This window comes from Macaca fascicularis, chromosome 8 (assembly GCF_037993035.2).
Source record: "Macaca fascicularis isolate 582-1 chromosome 8, T2T-MFA8v1.1".
Taxonomy (NCBI): domain Eukaryota; kingdom Metazoa; phylum Chordata; class Mammalia; order Primates; family Cercopithecidae; genus Macaca; species Macaca fascicularis.
The window spans coordinates 113,240,077-113,262,751 of NC_088382.1; the positions used below are offsets into that span (position 1 = coordinate 113,240,077).

Below are 22,675 nucleotides of genomic sequence, written 5' to 3' on the forward strand. Positions count from 1 at the left end.
AACCTCCGCCCCCGGGATTCAAGCGATTCTTCTGCTTCAGCCTCCTGAGTAGCTGGGATTACAATCACCTGCCACCATGTCCAGCTAATTTTTGTATTTTTAGTAGAGATGGGGTTTTACCATGTTGGCTAGACTAGTCTGGAACTCCTGACCTCGGGTGACCTGTCTGCCTTGGCCTCCCAAAGTGCTTGGATTACGGGCATGAGCCACTGCGCCTTCCCATATTTATTTATTTATTTATTTATTTATTTATTTATTTATTGAGATGGAGTCTCCCTCTGTCGCCCAGGCTGGAGTGCAGTGGCGCGATCTCGGCTCACTGAAAGCTCCACCTCCCAGCTTCACGCCATTCTCCTGCTTCAGCCTCCCCAGTAGCTGGGAGTACAGGCACCCGCCACCACACCCCGCTAATTTTTGTATTTTTAGTAGACGTGGGGTTTCACTGTGTTAGCCAGGATTATGTCCATCTCCTGACCCTGTGATCCACCCACCTCGGCCTCCTAAAGTGCTGGGATTACAGGCATGAGCCACCGCACCCAGCCTTTTTTTTTTTTTCCTTGAGACGGAGTCTCGCTGTGTCACCCAGGCTGGAGTGCTGCCTTGTGATCTTGGCTCACTGCAACCTCCACCTCCCGAGTTCAAGCAATTATCCTGCCTCAGCCTCCTGAGTAGCCAGGACTACAGGCACGTGCCACCATGCCTGGCTATTTTTTTTTTTTTATACTATAGATGAGTTTTTGCCATATTGGCCAGGCTGGTCTCGAACTCCTGACCTCAGGTGATCCACTTGCCTCGATTTCCCAAAGTGCTGGGATTACAGGCGTGAACCACTGCGCCCGGCATGATTTTTATGTGTTGAACCAAACTTGCATCCTGGGGATGAAGCCTACTTGATCATGGTGGATTAACTTTCTGTTGTACTGCTGGATTCAGTTTGCAAGTATTTTGTTGATTTTTACATCATGTTCATCAACAATTTTGGCATGAAGTTTTCTTTTTTTTTCTCTTGTCTCTTCCAGGTTTTGGTGTCAAGATGATGCTGGCCTCACAAAATGAACTGGGAAGTGTCTTCCCTCCTCAGTTATTTCATATAGTTTCTGTAGGAATGGTACTACATCTTCTTTGGACATCTGGTAGAATTTCGCTGTGAATCCATCAGGTCTTGGGCATTTTTTGATTTTCAGGCTATTTATTACTGATTCAATTTTGGAGCTCCTTATTGGTCTGTTCGGGGAATCAGTTTCTTCCTGGCTTGGTCTTGGGAGGGTGTATGTGTCCAGGAATTTATCCATCTCTTCTAAGTTTTTTTGTTTGTGTGTGTACAGGTGTTTGTAGTAGTTTCTGATGGTTGTTCCTATTTCTGTGGCATCAGTAGTAACATTCCCTTCATCATTTCTAATTGTTTTTATTTGGATGTTGTCTTTTCTTTATTAGTGTAGCTAGTGGCCTGTTAATTTTTTCAAAAAACCAACTGCTGGATGTGTTGATCTTTTGAATGATTTTTCATGTCTCGATTTCCTTCAGTTCAGCTCTGATTTTTGTATTTCTCATCTTCTGCTAGCTTTGGGTTGATTTGTTCTTGCTTCTCTAATTCTGACTGAGTTGTGAAGTTAGTTTGTTAATTTGAGATCTTTCTTACTTTTGATGTAGGTTTTTAGTGCTGTGAATTTCCCTCTTAACACTGCCTTGGTTTTGTCCCAAAGACTCTGGTAAGTTGTATCTTTGTTCTCATTATTTTCAAAGAACTTCTTGATTTCTGCCTTAATTTCATTATTTACTCAAAAGTCATTCAGGAGCATTTTGTTTAATTTCCATGTAACTGTATTGTTTTGAGCGACTTTCATTGTGTTGACTTTTATTTTTATTGTTCTATGACCTGAGAGTGTGTTTGGTGTGATTTCGGTTATTTTACATTTGTTGAGGATTATTTTGTGTTTAATTATGTAGTTGATTTTAGAGTATATTCCATGTGGTGAGGAGAAGAATGTATATTCAGTTGTTTTTGAGTGAAGAGTTCTGTAAAGGTTTATGAGATCCATTTGGTACAATACTGAGTTCTGGTTCTGAATATCTTTGTTCATTTTCTGTGTCAATGATCTGTCTAATTCTGTCAGTGGAGTGTTGAAATCTCCCACTGTTATTGTTTCATAGTCTATGTCTCTGTAATTCTCTAGGAACTTGCTTTATGAATCTGGTTGCTCCTGTGTTGGGTGCGTATGTATTTACAATAGTTAGGTCTTCTTGTTGAATTGAACTCTTTACCGTTATGTAATTCCCTTCCTTGTCTTTTTTGATTTTTGTTGGTTTGAAATCTGTTCTGTCTGAAATGAAGATTGTCAACCCTGCTTTTTTTTTTCTGTTTTTCATTTGCTTGGTAGATTTTTCTTCATCCCTTTATTTTGAGCCTGTGAGTGTCATGTGTGAGATGGGTCTCTTGAAGACACCATACCATTGGGTCATTTTTATCCAGCTTGCCACTCTTTGCTGTTTAAGTGGGACATTTAGCCCGTTTGCATTCAGGGTTAGTATTGCTCTGTGTGGATTTGATCATGTCATTGTGCTGTTGGTTGATTATTATGTTGGCCTGTTTGTGTGGTTATTATGTTGGCTTGTTTGTATGTTATTATTTTGGCTTGTTTGTGTGGCTTATTTTACAGTGGCAGTGGTCTTTGTGTTTATGTTTGTTTTTGTATTAGGTGGTAGTGGTCTTTCTTTCCATATTTAGTGCTTCTTTCAAGATGTCTTATAAGGCAGGTTTGGTGGTAAGGAAGTTTATCAACATTTTCTTATCGAAAAGGCAGAGAGGCTTTCAGTTGCCCCTGGAGGCTCTGTCCAGGGAGTTGCTGAGTTGGTACTGACTGGATCCTTAGCTCTGGTGGGGTGTGATTGGAGGCCCAGGCCTGGATGACCCACCCAGTGAGGAGATATGGGAATGGGCACCCACATAACAGTCTGGCCACTTTTCCATAGAGCTGCTTCAGTGTGCTTGGGGCCCCTTCCAGTCCCTAGTCACCTTGGATTTTCCAGAACCTGGAGGTGTCACCAGTGAAGGCTGCAAAACAGCAAAGATAACAGCCTATTCCTTCCTCTGGGAGCTTTGTCACAGGGAGGTACTGACCTCTTACTGTCCCAAGGGCACCTGCAGGAAGTGGCTGGAGACCCCAGTTAGGAGGTCCTGCCCAGTGAGGAGGAGCAGGATCAGTACCTTCTTAAGAAAGAAGTTTGGCCACATTTTGGCTGAGCAGCTGTGCTGTGCTGGGGGTCCACCTCAGCCCCCAGTCATGCCACACACTCTGAAGCCTAAAGGCTGGAATGGCTAAGTTGTCCAAACAGCAAAGATGCTCCCTTCCTCTAGGAGCACTGTACCAGGGGGAATTTAGATCTTTTTTGGCTGGAGAGCTCAGGCAGGGAATGGTTGGAGGCCTTAGTTGGGAGGCTTTGCCCAGTGAGGAGAAACAGGATCAGGTACTCCCTTAAAGCAGCAGTCTGGCCTCGTTTTGGTAGAGCAGCTGTGCTGTGCTAGTGGATCCCTTCTACTCCAGGTCAGCTCACACTCTCCATAGTCTGAAGGCTGGAATGGCTAAGATGCCTTAACAGCGAAGATGGTGGCCCTGCCTGGGAGCTCCTTCTTAGGTAGGTGCAATGCTGCTACTGGTAGCTGGCTGGAATTGCAAGCCAGTTGGTTTTATCTTGTGAGGTGCTGTGGAAGTGGGGCCTGCGGGCTGTTGCTGCTCAGTGCCCTGGAGTCAGTCTGTTTCCTAGGGGTATGCACAGAAGTCTAACCTCCCTGTTTGCTGGAACTGCAGCTACTTTTGTCAGAAATTGCAAGTATCTATCGCTCTAGGGTGTCCATGCATGCCTGAGCAGCTGCTCTTCTGAGACTCCATGTAGCTCTGTTTGTCAGACTGAAGGCCCTGGTTGAGTGGGTTCACAAGGAGATCTCCTGACTGAGGGTTGTATAGATCTTTTGGAGAAACGTGGTTTCCCAGGGTTGCTCATTCACTCACTGCTTCTTTGGGCAGGGGAGAATTCCCTGGGTCTGTGTTGCTCCCATGTGGGCCATTGCCCTGTCTTTCTTTTCTTCATTCTCTTTGGGTCAGGTTGTTTTCCTGATTAATTTCAGTGCAAGTACCTGGATGTTATTGTTAAAGGTGTATTTATTTGGCCCTTGTATTCCTTTCCTTGAGAGCCATGCACACTAGCTCCTTCTAATTGGCAATCTTGGCCACTCTCCTTGCTTTTTTTCTATATAAAACTGCCTCACAATAATCTGCATTTTGGGTAGGCACAGCCTTCAAGAAAAATGAAAGTATCCTCTTTAAAGAACAAAAGGAATGTTTGGCTCACATAAGGAAAGTTCTCACCCAAGTTCTCAATCAGATCTATTTGTGCAAACGAAGGATTCAAGCTTGTTTAGTTCTGATTGGCCAAGATAGTTGAGCCCTTGATTGGGTGGCTTCCTAAGACCCAAACTAGAAGGCTCTGAGATGTTTCTTCTAAAGGGCTAGTGATGGGTCCTTTCTTGCCAAGTTTTCTTGGCTTTGGTCACAGGAACTGTTCTGGCTTATGGGAGTAAAGTAGAATGTTTATCCAGATTTGCCTTTTCTATGAACAAAGGGCATGTAAACACTCTTCTTTCACTCCACCATGGCCGCTTTGTTCTGTAATCTCAATTTGAGTATTTCTTCTATTAGTCACAGTGAGTACATCTAGTCTGGAGTGCTTGGAGTCTCATTTACAGTTTAACTTCACACTAATGTGTTAAGAATTTTTGCATCTGTGTTCATTAAGGATATTAGTAACTTTTCTTGAATTTACTTTTTCTAGTTTTGTTATCAGAATAATAATGCTGGCTTCCCAAACTGAGTTGGAATGTGTTCCATTTTTTGAAAATAAGTGTGATTTTTGTGACAGATAAGTACTTGTGAAAGATAAGTATTACTTATTTTTAAAATGTTTTATGGAATTCACCATTGAAGCCATATGGGCCTGTGGTTTTTTGTGGGAAGGTTTTTTTTGTTTGTTTTGTTTTAACTTTTCATTTTGAAATAATTTTAACTTTTTAGAAGAGTTGCAAAAATGATTCAGAGAGTTCCTGTATCTTGTACACCTAGGTTTCTGCAGTCAACAATTTACACAATTACAGTGTATTTATCAAAAGAAAGAAAACAGCATTGGTACAATACTATTAAACAACTGTAGGATTTATTCAAAGTTTACCATATTTTTTACTGACGTTCTTTTTCTTTTCCAGGATTCAGTCTAGGATAAGTGCATTTAATTGTCATGTCTCCTTCGTCTCTTCCAATTTGTGACAGTTTCTCACTCTTTCCTTGTTTTCATGATTTTGATACTTGTGAAGAATACTGGCGAAAGTTGTGAAAACAAAGAAAAAGAGTGTTCCTTAATTTCAGTTTTTGTAGATGTTCTTCAGTTTGGGTTTGTTTTTATTTTTCCCCTGATTCAACTGGGGTTTTGAAGTTTTTGGAAGAATACCACAGTGGTATCACATCATACTGGGGGCTAATTTTGATCATATAGTTAGAGTTGTGTCTCTCAGGTTTCTCCACTGTAAAGTTATACTTGTTTCCTTTTTATTTTCTCTTAGTTGCAAGTGAGTCACTAATTTCAGTCACTGTTTAAGGGGAGAGGAATTAGGCTCCACCACTTGAAGAATGGGTATAAAATAATTTTTAGACATCTATCTAAACCACAGTAATTAATAAATATTTGGGGGGAGATACTTGAGGCTATGCAAATATTGCTTCTCCTTTAAGCTTTGATTTCTAGTATTAGCATATATCAGTGGATCTTACCTGCAACAGTTACTACTGTGATGTTCTAATGATGACTTTCTATTTTCTTCATGCCTTTAGTATTTATTATTTGGCATTCTTCTGTAAGGGAAATACGCGCCATCTCCTCTATTTATTTATCTATATCAGTACGGATTAATAGGTATTTATTTTTCGAGGGATCATTATAATCCATATGGGGTTTTTGTTTGTCCTCAAATAGTTCCAGCTTTGGCCATTGGGAACTCTTTCAGGTTGATTTTGTGCTTTTTGACATACTCCATGTTTTTATGTTTTTGAACAATTTCTTATTTTCTGGCGTTACAAGATAATCTAGGTTAACTTTGTGTTTTTTTCTGCCTACCTGGAAAATTAGCCATTTCTCAAAGTGTCTTTGATTGGAGAATGGTATTTAGAAACAAAGATCTTTGTACCAGATGTGCTCATTGCAATTGGGATGTCACTGTTTCTAGGCTCTCTCAGCAAACAAAATGAGGAAATACTTGTATATATAAACTTGTGTAGACACACATATCTCTATTTATTTCTCAACCTCTATTTATTTATTCATCTATCATCTACCTTTAAAATATGTAAATATGTGTGATTTTATACTGATGTGTCTGACTCTAAATTTAGCACTGCAGGCAGGGTTCATTCTAGCCTCCTTTCTTTGTTTATTTGTATTCTGTGGCAGTTATTTACTCATTGCTCAACCACAGTATAAATGTAGAATAGTTTCACAATTACTAACTTGTATAGTATGGAAACAAGTTTACCAGAGTACAATGCTTATGTATTGTTATTTTTTGTCTTTGGTATTACAATTATCTAGTTAAAATATCCTTTCCTAATGTTCTTTAGGACACCTCCTTTATTCCTCACTCTCTTTTAACTAACTAGGTTATATTGTACCTTTTAAATACAATTTGATCAATTTGTCACATTTTGTATTCCTTCCAGGGATTTTTAAAAAAAGTTTGCAAACATTAAGATTTAATGTTTGTGATGCATAATTCCATGGATTTTGACACACACATAATTATCCAGCAACACTATAGAATAGTTTTAACACTCTTAAAAATTTCCTTGTGTGACTTCTTTGTAGTTAATACTTCCCTCTGTCATTGACCCATTAGCCTCTACTCTGTTTTCTTTATCTATAGTTTTGCCTTTCCCAGAATGTCATATAATTTGAATCAAACCTTATGCAGCTTTTTAGTTCTCAATTGTTTCTTTTAGCAAAATACATTTAATATTTAGTCATGCTGTTCATATCAGTAGTTTATTTCTTTTTTATTGCTGAGTAGTATTCCCTTACATGGATTTACCATAGTTTGTTTATTCATTCACCTCTTAACGTCTTGGTTGTTTTCAGTTTTCTGAGATTATGAATAAAGCTGCTAGAAACATTGATGTATAGGTTTTTGTGTGAACATGTTTTCAGTCTATCTGACTACATACCTAGAAAGTGGGATTGCTAGGTCTTTTGCCTTTTTGTATAAACTTTGAGTCATTGTTGATATGTACAAAACAACTTGATGAGATTTTGATTGGGATTACCATGTTTCTATAGATCAAATCATGAGAACTGACATCTTAAAAATGTTGAGTCTTTTTATCCATGAGCATGACATACTTCCCTATTTATTTAAATTTTCTTATATTTATTTCATCAGAGTTCTGTAGTTTTCCTTTTATAGATTTGGTATATATTTCTTTGGTTTATATATTGATTCAATTTTTGAAATAGATGTAGACATGTCCTTTTGTGAGCATTGGTACATTGTATCTTTCAAGGAAATGGTTCATTTCATCAAAATTATCAGATTTGGGATAGTGTTCTTACTATTTTTTAATCTTTTTAATGTCATGTGATCAGAAGTGATGGACTGTCTTTCATCTTTTATATTAGTGATTTGTGTCTTTTCTTTTTTCCTTTATTAGCCTAGCTAGGAATTTATCAATTTATTGGTCTTTTCAAAGAGGCGGGTTTGGTATTGTTTATTTTCTCTATTGATGCCCATTTTCAAGTTCATTGATTTTGTAACTTTTATTATTTATTTTCCTCTGCTTAGTTTAGATTTGATTTTCTTTTTCTAGTTTACTAAGGTAGAAGCTTTATTGATTGTAGATATGTTTTATAATATATACATTAAAATGCTAGACATTTTCATCTAAGCACTGCTTTAGCTGCATCTCACAAGTTTTGATAGATTGTATTTTCGCTTTCATTTAGTTAAGCATATTTTTAATCTATTTTGAGAATTGACTCATGTGTTTTTAGAAGCGTATGGTTTAATTTCCAGATATTTTGAGATTTTTCACTGTAGTTTTGCTGTTAATTTCTTATTTAGTTTCCCTGTGAACTCAGAGCATACTTTGAATGATTTGTATTCTTTTAAATGTATTAAAGGGCGTTTCATGACCTAGAATGTGGTCTGTCTTGGTGTATGTTCCCTGGGCGCTTAAGAAGAATATGTATTATGCTGTTGTTGGATAGAGCATTATAAAATGTTCATTAGATCAATTTTATTGATGCTGTTCATTTCAACTACATCTTCACTGATTTTCTGCCAACTGTATATGTCAATTATTGATAGCTGTGTAAACAGCATCTGTAACAGTGGATTAATCTCTTTATCATTGCAAGTGTATCAGTTTTTGCCTCCTGTATTTTGACACTTTGTTGTTATGTACGCACACATTAAAGATTGTTATGTTTTCTTGGGGGCATTCATCCTTTTATTACTATGAAATACCTTGATTTATCTCTGATAATTTCCCTTGCTCTAAAGTTGGCTTTGTTTGAAATTCATGTGGATACTCTAGTTTTCGTTTATATTTAAAGTGGGTTTCTTGTAGAGACAATACATTGCTTGGTGTTATTCATTTCTTCAATTTCTTATTGATACATAATGGATATACAAATTTTAGAGGTATGTGTAATGATTTAATACATTAGTATATTCTGTAAGATTAAATCAGTGTCATTGGGATGCTCATCACCTTAAATATTTGTCTTTTCTTTATGCGAGAAACATTTGAGTTATTCTCTTCTGTTTTGAAATATACAATAGATTATTGTAAACTATTATTACTGTACTGATCTATCAAACACTAGGTCATATTTCTTCTGTCTAACTGTATATATGTACCTATCAATCAATCTCTCTTAATTCCCCATTCCCATGGGGCTATAGCTTGGTTATTGTTTGTTTGTCCCTACCAAATTTCATGTTAAAATTTGATCCCTAGTATGGCAGTGTTGGGAGGTAGAGCCTAATGTGAGGTGTTTAGGTCATGGAGGTGTATCCCTCATAAGTAAATTAATGCCCTTCTTGGGAGTGGAGGGTGAGTGAATTCTCATTTTGTTCATTCTCATGAGTTTTGGTTGTTAAAAACAGCCTGGCACCTCCTGCCCTCTTTCTTGCTTCCTCTCTTTCTATGTGATCTCTGCATGGCACCCCTCACCTTCCACCATGAGTGGAAGCAACTTGAGGCCCTCATCTGATGCAGATGCTGTTGCCATGCTTTTTATAAAGTCTGCAGAACTATAAGCCAAATAAACATTTGTTCATTATAAATGACCCAGCCTAATGTATTCCTTTATAGCAACAATAATGGACTAAGACATTGTGTCTTTTTTTTTTCATCCATTCTGATAGTCTCTGCTTTTTAATTGGTGTATTTAGACCATTCACATTTAAGGTGACTATTTTTAGTAGGATTTATGGTTACTGTATTTGTAACTGTGCTGCATTTATTGCGCTTGTTTTATTTCTTATTTTGTCTTCTAATTTTTCTCTCTCTTCTTTCCCTTTATTTTAGCATTTTATATGATTCTATTTTCTCTCTTCTTTTAGCATATCAATTGTACTTCCTTTTAAAATTTTATTTGGGTGGTCGCTTAAGAGATTGTAGCATTTATTTATAATGAATCCAAGTCCACTTTAAAATCACACGTACAACTTCACAAATGGTGTAAACCTGGTAACAGATTATTCACAATTCCCCTCTTCTGTAACATATAACATCACTGTAATTTATTTCACTTATCCATAAAATACTGTCACAGAATACAGTATTGCTATAGTTCCATATTTGACAAATTGATAGATTAAGAATAAGAAAAATAAAAGGTTTTATTTTATCCTTATTTGTTCCTTCCCTAATGCTATTCCTTTTATTAAATGTACATCAGAATTTCTGACCTATATAATTTTCTTCTCTCTGAAGGAAATGAAAAACTTCTTTTTAATATTTCTTGCAAGGCAGATCTGGTGACACATTTTTACAATTTTTGTTTGTTTGAGAAAATATTTCTTCCTGACTTTTGAAGGATAATTTGACTGGGTGTAGACCTATAGGTTGGTTGGTTTCTTTATTTAACACTTTAGATATTTCATTCTACTTTTTTCTTTTCTGTATGAACAGAAGTCTGATGTAATTCTTATACTGTTTCTCTGTAGATAAGGTGTTTGCTTTTTTTCTTTCAAAATGTCATCTCTGTCTTTCATTTTCTGCAGTTTGAATAGTAGTACATTCTTATTTGAAACATTTTTTGATATTCATCCTATTTGGTGTTCTCTGAGCTTCCTGGATTCCTGGTTTAGTGTTTGTCATTAATTTTAGAAAATTTTCAGTTGTTATTACTTAAAATATTTCTTTTGTTCCTTTCTTCTCCATCTGCTATTCCCATTACACATACGTTATAGTTTTTATAATTGTCCCTCAGTTTTTGAATATGCTGTTCCATCTTTTTCACTGTTTTGTCTTTTTGTTTTTCAGTTTTAGAAGTTTTTATTGACATATTTTCAAGCTCATTGATTGTTTTTTTGGCCAAGTCTACTGCTCTGTTGATGAGTCTATCAAAGGCATTCTTTATTTCTATTGTTTTTTTCTTTTTGGCATTTCCTTTTTGATTCATTCAAGAGTTTGCCTCTCTTTGCTAACAGTGCCAATGTATTCTTGCATGTTGTCTATGTTTCACATTGGAACTCTTAGTATATTAACCACAGCTATTTTTCCCAGTCTAGCAATTCCAAATTTTCTGCCATATTTGATTTATGCTTTCTTTGTCTCTTCAGAAATTTTTTCTTGCCACTTAGAATGCCTTGTAATTTCTTATTGAAAGCTGGACAAGGGTTATTCAGTAAAAGGAGCTTAGGTAGTTAGCTTTTAAGTGTGACATTTTATGTTGATCCGGACAAGAGTTAGACTGTGTTTACTGTTTATTGTAGCTGTGGCATCAGAGGCTATAATTTCTTCTATTGTCCTTGTGTTTATCTTTTTTTTTTTTTTTTCTGTTTTGTGTTTCCGTATTGACTCCTTACTAAATAGTTTCTGAGGATTGCAGTTCTTTTGGTTGTTTCACCTGTTATTATATAAGAACTCTACTGATTTGGTGGTAGGTGTAGAGGAAGGAGAGGCATCTGATAGTTCTGTCATTGGGCCTCAGTCTGTCAATGAGCTTGAGTTGAGTATTTTCTTCTCCCTACATTGAAGGCTAGAAAGGACTGGAATTTGGTATTTTCCATTTTCTACATTGAAGGCTAGAGGAGGATGGAATTGGATATTTACCTTCCTCAGGCCTGTTAAGCTTTGGCAAAACATCGTCTTTTATAAAATAGTTTCCCTTGAGAGAAGACCTTGTTAAAAGAGAGAGCTTCAAGTGCATTTCAAAATGGTTACTTTCCTTCTCCCCCTATTGGATGCAGGAGAGGATTTTTCTCTGATTTTCACTGAGAGAACCTGGTAGAGCTTCTGGAGATAAAACTTATGCAAGTGTGTTGGCACCCGTAAGACTGAGAAACTAAGATTTGGAATTTGAAACTTAAAAAGTAGTCTACCCTGAGCCTCTGGCAATTAATTATAAAGTGTTTGTGGATATACTGGTTCCATCTGCAGGCCTCTGCTACTGGGCTTTTGGTTCTGGTAAGCTGTGGAACTTGGCATTTGTCTGTTTAGTTTTTGTGGCAGCAGTTTGCGAGGTCACATTAATTTCTTGATGATGCTAACAAGAGTTGTTGATTTTCAGTTCAGCTTTTTTTCTCATTTTGAGGATGGGAGTGATAATTTCCAAGCTCTTTATATGTCAGATTGGAAACCAGAATCTCCTCATCAGCTTCTTGGAATGGATGAATGTAGGCGTTCACTGTTAATAATGTTAGCATATTGTCAGAGAAATAGGTGATGTAATTAGTTTCTCATATTATCAATTTTTAATTCATTATCTCAACATTTTAATTTTGGTGTGATACTTTGCAGTGTGATTTTATCTAAAATATTGGCAAAAGGAGAAGAATAATTTTATACTTTTAACTGTGTTTAAAGGCATTTTAAATATTTATTTAAAACAAATATAAAATATAAATATTTTAAATATTTATACATATTTTGTTTGGGAGGTTGATGCAAATATTTTACATTTTATATATAGATATTTTTATGAAATCCAGTTTTAATAATTTAGAGTTTTATGGCTATGTTTTCTAGTAAAGATTTTGAAATGGGAAACTGATTTTTAGATTGATATCAACATTTATGATACAAACTTGTCACTGATTAAGAGCAACATGATTTCTTGCAGATTCTCACCCAGGACTTCTTTAACAAGTAAATGAGCTCATTTACATATTTATTTCAGTATTTCTTGTTTTTAGCAAACTATTATTTGGTGAAGGGTCATTTTAATTGTTCTTCATTTTAATGAGCTCATATGGTAATCTTTCTTTGCCATTATCTTTTTATCTTTTTGTGAATGTTTTGTTCTAAAAAGAGATTTTTGTCTTTTTCTCAAAGAAATACAAGTTTTCTAAATAGAATTCAGTGTCACTATAGTTTGCTTGTGTTTGAATGTTTATATGACATTTGGTTTTAAACTAAGAATCTTTTAAATATTAATCCATTTTGTGACTATATTTAAATTCTAAATGATGTGACTTTCATTCTTGCAAATAAGATATTACACTCTGAATTTTATAAAGAGAATACAGGATATAATTTTATTGTTAATATAGAAATGTTTATTATTTATAAATAATAAACAGTTATATTTGTTATTGTGACACAAATATGTCTAAGAGTATGCCTTTCATTTATTGCTATATCATTAAAAAATGAACACAGTGTAAAAGTGAATCAATTTGATCTAAAGACAATTTAATTTACAGTGTTAGATATAGCCTTCTAATGAAAGTCTAGGATTTTACTGACCAGTTTTCATGACTAATTATTAGTTTCCCTTTGAGAAGGTAAAAACTAATAAACTGATCGTGTAGTCATAAGTTTACCTCTTAGGATAAGTTCTAGGAAATTGTGAGAAGTCAAATTTCAGAGGCTTTTTTTTTTTTTTTTTTTTGAGTTGAGCTTTTTGGATGAGTAGGATTTTTTTTTTTTTTTTTGGATTTTTTTTATTATGATACTTTAAGTTCTAGGGTACATGTGCATAATATGCAGGTTTGTTACATATGTATACTTGTGCCATGTTGGTGTGCTGCACCCATCAACTCGTCAGCACCCATCAACTGGTCCTTTATATCAGGTATAACTCCCTTAGAGGCCTTTATTATGCTTGTGTACGATTTTTCTCTACCTTGTCTTATTTCATTTTGATATTCAGTGATCTATATTGGGTCAGTCTCCCTTAATTTCCTGAATATTGTGAAAGCAGTACACACTAATAGGTCTGTAGAAGGAATAATTTAATTTTAATAAAGGAATATTAAAAAATGAATAATATTAATCCCAAGAATGACTCACTAAATATGTGCCACATGAGGTGGAAGTTTTTTTTTAGTTAGGTGTACCTAATTTTTCATATCATATGCATCATGAATTACTTGTCTCCTTTTTTTTTCTTCAACTTTTATTTTAAGTTCAGGAGTACATGTGCCAGATGTTCAGGTTTGTTACACAGGCAAATGTGTGCCATGGTGATTTGCTGCACACATCATCCCACAACCTGTGTATTAAGCCCAGCATTCATTAGCTATTCTTCCTGATGTTCTACCTCTCTCCACACCCAGCTCCAGCAGGCCCCAGTGTTTGTTGTTCCCCCCGGTGTGTCCATGTGTTCTCATCATTCAGCTCCGACTTATAAGTGAGAACATGTGGTGTTTAGTTTTCTCTTCCTGTGTTAGTTTGCTGAGGATAATGCCTTTCAGCTTTATCCATGTCCCTGCAAAGGACATGATTTGGGCTGAGACAATGGGGTTTTCTAGATATAGGATCATGTCATCTGCAAAGAAAGATACTTTGACTTCCTCTCTTCCTATTTGAATACCATTTATTTTTTTCTCTTGCCTGATTGCCCTGGCCAGAACTTCCAATACTATGTTGAATAGGAGTGGTAGGAGAGAGTATCCTTGTCTTGTGCTCATTTTCAAGAAGAATGTTTCCAGCTGTTGCCTATTCAGTATGATATTGGCTGTGGCTTTTTCATGTATGGCTCTTATTATTTTGAGGTATGTTTCTTCAATACCTAGTTGATTGAGAGTTTTTAACATGAAGGGATTTTGAATTTTATTGAGGGCCTTTTCTGCATCTAATTAGACAAATTATGCATTTTTTTTTTTTTAACCTTCAGTCCTGTTTATGTGATGAGTTACATTTATTTAGTTTTGTATGTCAAACCAACCTTTTATCTTGGGAATGAAGCCTACTTTATCATAGTGGATATACTTTTTGATGTGCTGCTGAATTCGGTTTGCCAGTATTTTGCATTGATGTTTGACAGTTTTTGCATCGATGTTCATCAAGGACATTGGCCTGAAGTTTTTTGTTGTTGTTGTATCTGTGCCAGGTTTTGGTATCAGTGTGATGTTTTTGCATTGATGTTCATCAAGGACATTGGCCTGAAGGTTTTGTAGGTTGTTGTGTCTGTGCCAGGTCTTGGTATCAGTATGATGTTGGCCTCATAGAATGAGTTAGAGCGGAGACCCTCCTTTTCAATTTTTTGGAATAGTTTCAGTAGAATTGTACCAGCTCTTATTTGTACCTCTGGTAGAATTCAGTTGTGAATCCATCTCGTCCTGGGCTCTTTTTGAGTTGGTAGGCTATTTATTCCTGCCTCAATTCAGAACTTATTATTGGTCTTTTAACAGACTCAGTTTCTTCCTGGTTCAGCCTTGGGTGGGTGTATGTGTCCAGACATTTATTCATTTCTTATATATTTTCTAGTTTATGTGCATAGAGGTGTTTATAGTATTCTCTGATGGTGGTTTATATTTCTCTGGGGTCAATGGTGATATCCCTCTTATTTCTGATTGTGTTTATTTGATTCTTCTTTCTTTTTTATTGGTCTATCTAGTGTTCTATTATATTAATTTTGTTTAAAAAAAAACCCAGCTGCTGGTTTCATTGATTTTTTTTTTTAAGGATTTCTTTTTAATATTTGTATCACCTTCAGTTCAGTTCTGATCTTGGTTATTTCTTGTATTCTTTTAGCTGTGGAGCTTTCTCTTGGTTTGCCAGTTTTTTTAGGTTTTTTTAGGTGTGATGTTAGGTTGTTAACTTGAGATCTTTCTAGCTTTTTGATATGGACATTTAATGCTATAAATTTCCCTCCTAACACTGCTTTTGCTGCATCTCAGAGTTTCTGGTACATTGTGTCTTTGTTCTCATTAGTTTCAAAGAAGTTTCTTATTTTTCCCTTAATTTCATTATTTACACAGGAGTCATTTAAGACCAGGTTGTTCAATTTCAATGTAGTTGTGTGTTCTTGAGTGATTTTCTTATGCTTGAGTTCTAATTTGATTGTGCTGTAGTCTGAGAGAATGTTTGTTATTATTTCAGCTCTTTTATATTTGCTGAGGAGTGTTTTCCCTCAGATTATGTGATACATTTTAGTTAGATAAAATTAAGTGCCATGTGGTGATGAGAAGAATGTATATTCTGTTCTTTTCTTGGTGGAGAGTTCTTTAGGTATCTATCAGGTCTACTTGATTCAGTGCTGAGTTCAGGTCCTGAATATCTTTGGTAATTTTCTGTCTCAATGTGTCTCATATTGACGGTGGGGTGTTAAAGTCTCCCACTGTTTTTGTTTGGGAATTTTAAGTCTTTTTGTCTCTAAGAACTTGCTTTGTGAATCTGAATGCTCCTGTATTGGGTGTATTTATATTTAGGATAATTAGCTCTTCTTGTTGAATTGAACCCTTTATCATTCCATAATAACCTTGTCTTTTTTGATCTTTGTTGGTTTAATGTTTTTGTTTTGTCAGAAACTGGAATTGCAACCCCTGTGTTTTCTGTTTTAAATTTGTTTCGTTCCTCTATCCTTTTATTTTGAGCCTATTGTGTGTCTTTGCATGTGAGATGGGTCTCTTGAAGACAGCATACCAATGGGTCTTGGTTTTATATCCAGCTTGCAATTTTGTGTCTTTTAATTGGGGCATTTAGCCCATTTACAGTTAAGGTTAGTATTGTTATTTGTGAATTTGATTCTGTCATCATGATGCTAGCTGGTTATTTTGCATACTTGTTTATGTGGTTGCTTCATAATGTTACTGTTCTGTGTACTTCAGTGTGTTTTTGTAGTGGGTAGTAATTGTTTTTCCTTTTTATATTTAGTGCTTTGTTCAGGAGCTCTTGCAAGGCAGGCATGGTGGTGGAAATTCCCTAAGCATTTGATTGGAAGAAAAGGATCCCTTTTCTCCTTCACTTATGAAGTTTAGTTTGGGTGAATATGCAGTTGTGGGTTGGAATTTCTTTTCTTTAATAATGTTGAATATTGGCCCCTAATCTTTTCTCACTTCTAGGGTTTTTGCTGAGAGGTCCTCTGTTAGTCTGATGGGCTGCATTTTGTAGGTGACCTGACCTTTCTATCTGGCTGCCTTTAACATTTTTTCTTTCATTTGTATATTGCAGAATCTGATTATTATGTGTCTTGGGGTTGATCTTCTCATGGAGTAACTTACTGGGGTTCTCTGTATTTCCTGGATTTGAATGTTGGCCTTTCTCTGTTGGGGAAGTTCTCCTGGATGATATACTTAAGTATGTTTTGCAACTTGGTTCCATTCTCCCCATCTCTTTCAGGTACCCTAGTCAGTCTTGGGTTCCATCTTTTTGAAGAATTTCATATTTTTTGGAGGTTTTGTTCATTCCTTCTCATTCTTGTTTATTTTTTTTTCTGTTCTTATATGCCTGTCTTATGTCAGAAAGATACTCTTCAAGCTCTGAGATTCTTTTCTCTGCTTGATCTGTAGTTCTCATGTTGTGTTTTTCAGCTCCATCAGGTTGGTTATATTCCTCTCTAAACTGGCTGTTCTGGCTATCAGCTCCTGTATTGTTTTATCATGATTCTTAGCTTCTTTGCATTGTGTTACAACATGCTCCTTTAGCTCAGCAAAGTTTGTTATTACCCACCTTCTGAAGCCTACTTGTCACTTCATCCGTCTCAGCCTCAGTCCAGTTTGTGCCCTTGCTGGAGAGGTGTTTTGGTCATTTGGAAGAGAAGAGCCATTCTGGCTTTTTGAGTTTTTAGCATTTTTTGGTTGATTCTTTCTTTATGGGCTTACCTACCTTTGGTCTTTGGGGTTGGTGACCTTTGATTTGGGTTTTTATGGGGTCTTTTTTTATTGATGTTGTTGTTTTTTTCTGTTTTTCTTTAAGTGATGGCACTGTTTCGTGGGGCTGCTGTGGTTTGCGAGGGGTCCCCTTCAGGCCCTAGTTGCCTTCGTTTCTCTCCTACCCCGAGTTATCACCAGTGAAAGCTGTGAACCAGCAAAGATGGCAGCCTTCCCCTTTTTCTGGAAGCTTTGTTTCAGTGGGGCACTGACCTGTTGCTGGCCCAAATATGCCTGTAGGAGGTGACTGGAGACTCCTGCTGGGAGGTCTCACCCAGTCAGGAGGAACAGGATCAGGGATCTGCCTAAAGAAGCAATCAGGCAGGCCTTTGGTAGAGCAGGTATGCTGCATTCAGGGGTCCTTTCTTTGTCTGGACCATTTGAATTCTCCAAAGCTGACAGGCTGGAATGGCTGAGTCTACTGAACCGCAGGGACAGAGAACCACTGGGAGCTTCATCCCTGAGAAAGATCAAAGCTGTGTCCAGAGAATCCTTGCTGGAGTGGCTGAAGCCGTCACAGGGAGGTCTTGCCAAGTGAGGACGAATCAATCGGGTTCCGCTTAAAGAAGCAGTCTGGCCATGATCCATCAAGGCAGCTATGCTGCTCTCTGGGGGACCCCTCCTCGTCCAAACTGCCTGTATTCTTCAAAGTTGGCAGGCTGAAATGACTGAGTCTACTGAACCACAGAGATGGTGGTCACCCACCCACCTGGGAACTCAGTCCTGACTCAGGCAGACTCCAACCTGCTGCTACCAGCTGACTGGAATTCCAAGCCAGTGGGTCCCAACTTGTGGGGCACCATGGAAGTGGGGCCCACAGAATGATGCCACTTTGCTTCCTGGACTCAGTCCCCTTCCTAGGGGCATTCACAGATGGATCTCCTGCCTTGCCACAGATTCCGGGGCCAGAGTATGCAAAACTCCTCGGTCTCTGTGTGTGTCTAAGCAGCCACTCTGCTGAAACTTCACATAGCTCAGTGTATTGGACCCAAGGCCTTGGTGATGTGGGTTCATGAGGAGATCTCCTGATCCATTGGTTGCAAAGATCTGTGGGAGAAGCATGGTTTCCTAGGCAGGTCACACAATCACTGACCACTTCCCTTGGCTCTGTGCTGCTGCCAGGTGGGCTATTGCCCCACCCTGCTTCTCTTTATTCTCTGAGGGTCAAGTTGTTTGCTTAGTCAGTTTCAATATGAGAACTCAGATATTTCAGTTGAAGGTGCTGAACTGACTTGCTCCTTTCATTCCTCTCCTTGAGCGCTGTGGACTGCAGCTGCTTTCAATCGGCTGTCTTAGCTTTCCACAACTGTCTACTTCTAAATCAGTTTCTGACTGTGAATTTTTAGATTTTTGTAATATAAAAATATCTTCTCATCTCAGAGAATTAGAAAGCAGTTTTTTCTATATGCTATTTTAGACAAGACTTTATTGAACTCAGCAGAACTAAAAGTGAAGCACTGACTTATTATAGTTATTTATATACTATTTATTTAAATTCATTTTCATTCTGGAATAGTTGTTTGCATAATTAACTTATGAACATTTCTAATTTAATATACAGTTATTTTAATAGCTATTTTAAGAGAGTTTGAATACTTGCCCTCCCCCACCCCCCATTCCTTTCTCTGCTTCTTTAGGCATAAAGAAATTCATTTGTAAGCCTTTTAAAAATACATTCATAAAACTCTATGTTTTATTTAAAATACTTATGCCTTACCTCAATATTAAGGAAAAATTAAGAAAAGGAAATCTATTTGCGCTTAACCAAATGTAATTGTGTTTAATATAGTATGTTAACATAATTATTTTAAAATCTTTAATATCAATAAAAATATTCAGAAAACTTCAGGACCAAATCATTGCTTTAAAACAGAGGTAGAATTTTAATATTAGTTTTCTGTTGAGAACAAATGATTCAATTTCTCTTTTTTTGTGTAAAATTGATTGAAACGTATAATTTCAATATATGGCAAAGCACTAAGTCTTTCTATATAAAATTCTTATTTTTGGTGTCCATTTTATATGAACACAAATTTGTAAATAGAAGTCTCTTCATAGTACAGTGCACTCAGTTGTGCAAACTTATCTTTTTAGGGTCAAAGAAGAACACAAACCACAACTGACACAGTAAGTAAATGTATTAAGAGTGTAGTAGGCTTGACTTCTGTACTTTTGCCACATACTGCTTTCTGGTATTAGTTTATACTAATACTGGATAGGCTGCAGCTAGTGTGTCTTCTGCTTTCTGACTCTCTGGCTTGTAAGAGAGCTGCCTGCAGCTTCTTACTTCACCCACATAGTGACTGGATGTAGTTTTTTGCTGCCTGCTTGTGGACTAGTTAAGTGTTCAAATTTAATTTCCCTACATTTTGACTGCCTGGATAATTGGAGCTCACATTACCATTGGCTGTAGCTTTTGTGCCTGTGTATTTTTATTATGGATAAGAAAACATTAACCTACATTGTTATTCATTTGGTTATTCAGTCACATTATTTGCTTATTTAAACAGGTGGTTTCCCTTTAGTGGAATCACTGAACTGGTAAATAACGTTCTTCAGCCCCAGCAAAAACAACAAAATGAAAAGGAGCCCCAGACGTAAGTAAGCTGATCTATATAGACTAAATATTATCTCTGATAGCATAACATACTGAAAAGTATGTGTTAAAATACTGTCTTTGGAATAGTATGCCCTCAGAAAGGAAATTGATACTATTACCCTTAATGGAAATCTAAAAAGATGGCAAGGATAATTAATAGGGTAGTTAAAAAGAAGAGGTAATTCCCCCTACCCCGCTATATTTTAGTATAAATAATGTAAGCCATACTTATTCAGTAAAACATCCTTTTCCAACAATGCAATATGTAACTAGAGTGTGTTTCTTTCAAAATTGTTCTAGAGAACGTTAAAAGATATTAACCCTCAAAGTCAATATTTGGTCAAATAGTTTTGGAAAGGTGGTTTTAAAAAAGGTTAAGCAAGTTTCTTTATTACAATTATTCAGAGAACCCAAATATGCCCCAAGGGTATTAGAACATACACTGTTTAATACATTTATTTGACCACTGAATCCTGTTTTTACTAAACATTTCATTAGGTTATGAAATATAATTTGGAAAATGTGGCAATATATTCTCACACTGACCTGAAACATTAAAGAAGTATTGATTAATTTTTTTGTTAATAGATTAAAAACACTGTTTAGAAAGTTGTTCACTTCTGTATCATTTTAATTTTGTGCAAGTAATATTATTTATGTTGTGAAGTTGAGGTAGCTCAGGATGTGAGAGAGACCGCATATATTTAAATTCCAGTCTTCTGACAGTTGCCATAATATTCAGAGGTGCTCCAACCACTTATCCTCAGTGCTTCCTTTTGAATTATGACTTCGGAGAAGCTGGTTTGGTTGTAGGAATGGACAAGTTGAAAAGTGACATGGACCCCAGGAGAGAATGAGAATGATGAGTATGATGAAACACTCAGAAAAACATTCATGTTTTGCCTTTAATGCAGAGTAAAAGATAAACATCTTTTTTGTCTTGTTGCTATTGATGAGGATAATCTCCTCATCCATTTTATGCTACTTTGCATACATTTTATGTTATATTTTGTCAGGGTTTTAGTTTCAACTGAAGTAAAAGTATGATGTGATATACTCTTCCTAATAGTTAATATGTAGTTCTCAAATTGGAACTTTTCCTGTACTTAAGGTCATTGAAGTCAGGCCAGTATTTGTCTTGCCCACTGTTTTATTCTTGGCATTTAGCAGAATGCCTAATACATAGTAGGAACTCAATAAATATTTCTTCATAATTGATTTATCATATTTTATCCTTTTATGACACAGGAGTTTTATGACATAAGGAGTAAAATTAAATTAAATAATTTCTTTTCTAACTAGCAAGCATTATATTAAAATGCCACACAATGTCATTGTTTTGCTTTTTCACTATGGCACTGAAGCTTACAATAAAATAAAATGGAGAAACCAATAACAAAACATAATTAGATATAATTTTGTCTTGGTTTTAAATGACTTCAGTTATGTATCTTGTGTGTGAGGTTTTGAAAATAATCAAGATTGTGCCATATTATGTATTAGATTACCATGGCCATTAAATAAAATGACAGATATTTTGTGACTTTTAAAAAATGATATTTAGGCCAGGCGCGGTGGCTCACGCCTGTAATCCCAGCACTTTGGGAGGCCGAGGTGGGCGGATCACGAGGTCAGGAGATTGAGACCATCCTGGCTAACACGGTGAAACCCCGTCTCTACTAAAAATACAAAAAATTAGCCAGGCGTGGTGGCGGGCGCCTGTAGTCCCAGCTACTCGGGAGGCTGAGGCAGGAGAATGGCGTGAACCCGGGAGGCAGAGCTTGCAGTGAGCTGAGGTTGCACCACTGCACTCCAGCCTGGGCAACAGAACGAGACTCCGTCTCAAAAAAAAAAAAAAAGATATTTAGATTACTGTAACAAAGTGACATTTGATCGGCATAAACACAAAAGAAATCACTTTAATAATAAATATAATCCAATCTGCTTTGATTTTTGGATAGGAAGATGGTAGAAAAAATTAGCACTTTTGGATGATTTAAAAATTAATTCTTGGTTAATTGGTATTATTTCAATTAAGATGTCTTTGACAACTAATTCATTCTTGCTCTGTGATTTATGTAGTTTTAAAAATTCAGAATCAATATATTATCTTAATAGTTACATTCTTCATCTTACATTCTTGTTACATTGAAGATTTTTGGTATTTATTTTTCTAGAAGCCTTCCTTTTATCTTTCTGAACCACAGACCAGGGTTACTTCGGAATGCCCTTTAATTCACTTACTCTCTGTTTGGAGTTATAAGGCTTCTTCTTTCTGCGTTATCTTGTTTCTTTCCCAATATGAATACTATCTGAGTGGGATAACTTCCTATCTGCTTACTTTCTATTATTCATCCATAAAATTATTTTGGGGAGCTGAATTCCAGGTATTCATTTTAAGTTTTAAATGTTGAAAAGTAAGGTTTTCGTATTTTGTGCAAATACTTTCATAGTAGAATAACGAAATATTCTACCAGATAGCTAGCATTAAAAATCTATTATGTTTCCTAAATAGTAGTTCCATTTTAATCAATTTATATAAATTCCATTGTGCGGTTGTTGAAAAATGTAGTGATGATGTAGGCTTCTTGAGGTCTGTATTTTTGAGGTTTGTTCATTTCATATTCTTTAGCATAACAGGAAGATTTACTTATTTTGATTTTGGTAATTGATGTGAAATTATAGATATAAGTAGACTATTGTATTCAACTTTT

The 22,675-nt window shown here is 36.1% G+C and overlaps 1 protein-coding gene across 26 annotated transcripts in view; it reads left to right on the forward strand.

The window, feature by feature from the left end:
* The window catches only part of RIMS2 (regulating synaptic membrane exocytosis 2), a 753,111-nt gene that overhangs the window by 118,522 nt on the left and 611,914 nt on the right, over positions 1 to 22,675 (forward strand). For 6 of the 26 annotated variants that reach the window (XM_073999244.1, XM_073999245.1, XM_073999258.1 and 3 more), the window contains exons 2-3: positions 19,457 to 19,489; positions 19,873 to 19,959. The exons of the other annotated variants lie outside the window; for them this stretch is intronic. In XM_073999244.1, the coding sequence (XP_073855345.1) occupies positions 19,457 to 19,489; positions 19,873 to 19,959 (120 nt within the window). The remainder of the gene's footprint in view (positions 1 to 19,456; positions 19,490 to 19,872; positions 19,960 to 22,675) is intronic. 26 annotated transcript variants of the gene reach the window in all.